General features: G+C 37.6%; 1 protein-coding gene across 1 annotated transcript in view; it reads left to right on the forward strand.

Moving 5' to 3' along the window:
- LOC140345011 (P protein-like) overlaps window positions 1–4,183 on the forward strand; it is a gene marked incomplete at its 3' end in the record, with an annotated part of 10,888 nt that overhangs the window by 4,984 nt on the left and 1,721 nt on the right. The window contains exons 3-5 of the mRNA XM_072432185.1: window positions 952–1,034; window positions 1,771–1,924; window positions 2,525–2,596. Of these exons, the coding sequence (XP_072288286.1) occupies window positions 952–1,034; window positions 1,771–1,924; window positions 2,525–2,596 (309 nt within the window). The remainder of the gene's footprint in view (window positions 1–951; window positions 1,035–1,770; window positions 1,925–2,524; window positions 2,597–4,183) is intronic.

The raw sequence follows: 4,183 nt of genomic DNA on the forward strand, positions 1-4,183 counted from the left end.
GTTAGATATTGTTTGGGTTATCGAACACCATTAAAGTCAATGGTCTGAGAATTTGGGTGATTTTTTAGAGACTGTGAAGAACTGCAAGAGCAATCGGAAGGTTTTGAATAGGGAGACTTGTCCCCATTTAACCTCTAGTGCTGCATATCGCACACTGTTCTCAATTAATGCGACCAAGGCCGCATTTGAAAAGATCCCCAGCACTAGAGGTTAATTAACCTCTAGTGCCGTGGATCGCACACTGTTCTCAATGAATGCGGCCACGGCTGCATTCATTAAGATCCGGCCACGGCTGCATTCAAAAAATATCTTAGTGTAAGGTATAAAGATTTTCCCCTTAATGTACACATTCTAAAAGTTAAAGTAATTTATTGAATGTGTGTGATTTGTGTAAGTAACTTATTTATTTACAGGTCCATCCCACAATGTCAGTATGGGATCCCCGGGCATCAGAGTTTAAATTGGGAAACTTGTCCCCATTTAGTCTCTAGTGTCCCGGGGATCTTAATGAATGCAGCCGTGGCCGCAATCTTTATACCTTACACTAAGATATTTTTTGGGCATGCCTGGGTGAAAGTAGCATCACTATGCTTTCCTGTGAGTTTCTTGGAAAGCTGAAGATCTACGGATCCTGTGAGAACACATTTCCTGCAAAATCCTGCAATGCCAAAAATCACTGGGAGCATGCAAAAGGCAGGCATCAAAAAAAAAAAAAAATTTAAAAGAAAATGAGGTATTTCTTTTGTCCATTTGTTCTAGGCATCAATCATTTTCTTCTTTAACAAATAAAAATGTCTTGGAGTATTCATATCAAAGTAGAGGTGTTCCTAGGTTTCACTTGATTTAGATAAATAAGACTTTTAATCCAAGTTACTGAAGGGGACAAGGGTAACATTACCAATTCTTTCTTTTCCATAAAATATAAACTAATACAGAACTGTTATTTTACAGGTCATTTATAACTGGACTCTAGCTTTGAATCCAAGAAGAAAGGAACACATTGTAAAGCAGAGGACATTTGAAATTCTTAACAGGTTAGTTTCAATGTTTTTTTATATGATTGTTACAATATAGTATTAATGAATTTAAACACCATGCCAGTATTTTTAATCTACCTAAAAGTAACTTTTGTTCTTTTATAGGTGCAGTCTGATAGGCTGAATCACCTACTTTAGTTTAGTTTCCTTTTGAATTTAAGCAGTGAGATCTCCCTGCTATTATTTCTATAACCACCCATCCTAGGTGCTTCCAAAAATCTTAAACAAAGTCAGTGAATTTAACTCCATTGATGTACACTAAAATAGTTTTAGGTGGTCATATCTTGAACATATAACTAGATTAAATCAGGTTTTACTTGACATTCTGTAGTTCTTTTTGAATTATTTAGAATTATTTAATGTTAGCAAGTGTAGAGGTCAGGAAAAACATCTTGTATTCTCACAGGGTGTGTTTAGAATGTAATATTTTTCTTCTTAATTTCCTGTTGATGTTTTGTTGTTTAACAGACATTTTTGATATTTAAGAAGCTTTTATCAAGCAGGTTCTGTCCTGTTTACTACTATCATTCAATAATATATTAAGCTAATCTCCTCCTTTCTTAAATTGCACTTGAACTTACCAAGCACTTGGGAGTGATTTAGTCTTAAACATGCAAGCAATGTTTATGTTCCTCTTGCAGTAATGGTCCTAGCCGTAAACTCAATTTGTTTATTTGAACACCAAAACTAATTTCTTTGACTGCTGAATAAAGCGTATTTATATTCTCTCTAGTGACAGGATCTCAATAAATATTCAAGCCTTTCTACAGGAGACCCCACTCATCCCACTGTCTTTATCTCATCAGTACCTCAGTGCGAGCATTGAGACACAAGTAACTATTGCAGCCGTTATCTTAGCAGGAGTTTATGCACTAATTATATTTGAGGTAAGCCATCCTGACTAATGTACTCTGCAGTAAACACTTTTACATTATACAAAACGGCCACACCTATATAGAGATGAACTGTAGTTATCTTGCCTAGTAATGAATGCTCACAATAAATAACATTCTCTCCAAATTATAAATTCTGTTGTAATTTTTAGTTTTATTTTATTTTCATTTTATTTATTTCTCTTAAAACCCAACAAAGCACAAAACTGAAGGACAATTCTTTAATTGATTATGCTGATTCATGTTCATTAAAAGTAATAAGTATAACCTTTGAAAATAAACTTTACAATTGTAAATAACCAATTATGTAGATGTGCACCTATCAACACAACATGCACTGTATTGTAGGATTGATTAGGAACCTTTATATTGTTTACTACCTACCTCATATGAACACGTGGTTTCCAATGTCATGCAGGGATTATTATGAAAGTATATTTTTAAAGCACCAACAAATTAAACAGGGGTTGCAAATGACAGTCAGATACACACAATGACACAGGAGGAGAGGACCCTGCCCAAAAGAGCTCACAATCTGAGTTAGAGGGATGTTGGGACCTGCTTATATTGATAACATTTTTATGTTTTATTTAGATTGTCCACAGATCATTAGCAGCAATGTTGGGCTCTTTGGCAGCACTGGCAGCTTTGGCAGCTGTGGGTGACGTAAGTTATCAGTTTGTATTTTGACATTAAAGAATGGTTTAACATGTGCAACCTTGAATTCTGAACTCCATTTTAAATCTGCATAAGTCCCTACATTCTAATTAACCTGTAAAACACTTTGATCTCAACACTGAGTTGTCACACTGTCATTAAGATCCCAAATATTCAAATAACAATCCCGCCTGTATATTGCATAGTAATACTTACAAGCAAGAGATGCACTACTAACTAATGAATCAATGGAATAAATGCTGGCAACATTTCATGTATCATTTGTTGCATCATTTGGTATGCATTTAAATGCTGCAGTTGCCTTGTGGACATGTTTTTTTTTTTTTTTTTTGTAGAGATTTTTTTTTTTTTTTTTTTGTAGAGAGCTGCTCATGTGTGTTGGTACCTGGGATACCTGGCAGATCCTGGCTCCCTTTGTGGCTGCCAGGACTGAAATAACTGTTGCATGTCTGCACATGAGTTAAATCATCCAGGCCAATCAGGATGACCAAAGTTTAAAACAAAAGAAGGGAGAAAAAGGAAAAAAAAAGATGGCAGCTCTTGCAACAGAACGGGGACAGTTGAGTGTACGAGGGGTGCTGAGAAGTTCCTGGCTTTGCCCAGAAAGAGGAGAGCCAGAGTTATGAAATACCACATTTATTCAACATATTCGCCCCTGGGACTGATGCACTTGGTACAGCGTAGTTGCAGCTTTTCTAGACTGTTCAAATAAAAGTCCTTTGGTTGGGCCGCAGCTCTCAGCCTCATTTTTGACATCAGAATTGTCCTCAAAACATTGCCCCTTCAGGTGTTTCTTCAAATTTTGGAACAGATAATTGTCCAAAGGTGAGTAGGGGGGATGGTGGACCAATTGGAAACCCAGGGTGTTCAATTTGGCAGCCAGAACGTTGGACATGTGTGCAGGTGCATTGTCCTGCAAAAAAAGGATCCCTTTTGTCAACTTTGCACAGTGTTTTTTGTCTTAACTGCCTCCTTCTGCTGGTCCAGGAGGTCAGCATAATACTGTTCGTTGATACTAGAGCCCTGAGGTAGGTAGTCCACCAACAGAATACCGTCTTTGTCCCAGAAAACGGACACCATTGTTTTTTTGACTGATTTCTGGGTTCAGAAATTCTTTTGACTGTTCCTTTGTTTCAGGATTATAGATGTGGAGCCAGATTTCATCCTTAGTCACGAACCTAGTCAAAAAGTCCTGTGCAGCTTCAAAATGGGCCAAAACGACTTTGGATTCTTCAACTCGTTCCTTCTTCTGATCACTGTTCAACATTTCGGCACTCACTTCGCTAAAAGCTTGCACAGGTGTAGGATAGTGGTGATAACAAACCCAACACACTCCCGTGAGAGTGTGTTGGATTTCATCTGGAAGGGGGCAAAGCCAGGAACATTTCAGCACCCCCTCATAAAACGGGTTTAGTATGTCACTTATAGTATATCCCATCTAAACCCACATTAATCACCTGTCCCCAATCTGTTGCAGGATGGGGATCTTTGCCCTTTTTCTCTCGGAAACTAACTTCGACCATTTTCAATGGCTGGAATGTGATAGTGGAACTCCTGCGCAGACGTGCCGTACTT

Source organism: Pyxicephalus adspersus, unplaced genomic scaffold (assembly GCF_032062135.1).
Source record: "Pyxicephalus adspersus unplaced genomic scaffold, UCB_Pads_2.0 Sca333, whole genome shotgun sequence".
Lineage (NCBI taxonomy): Eukaryota > Metazoa > Chordata > Amphibia > Anura > Pyxicephalidae > Pyxicephalus > Pyxicephalus adspersus.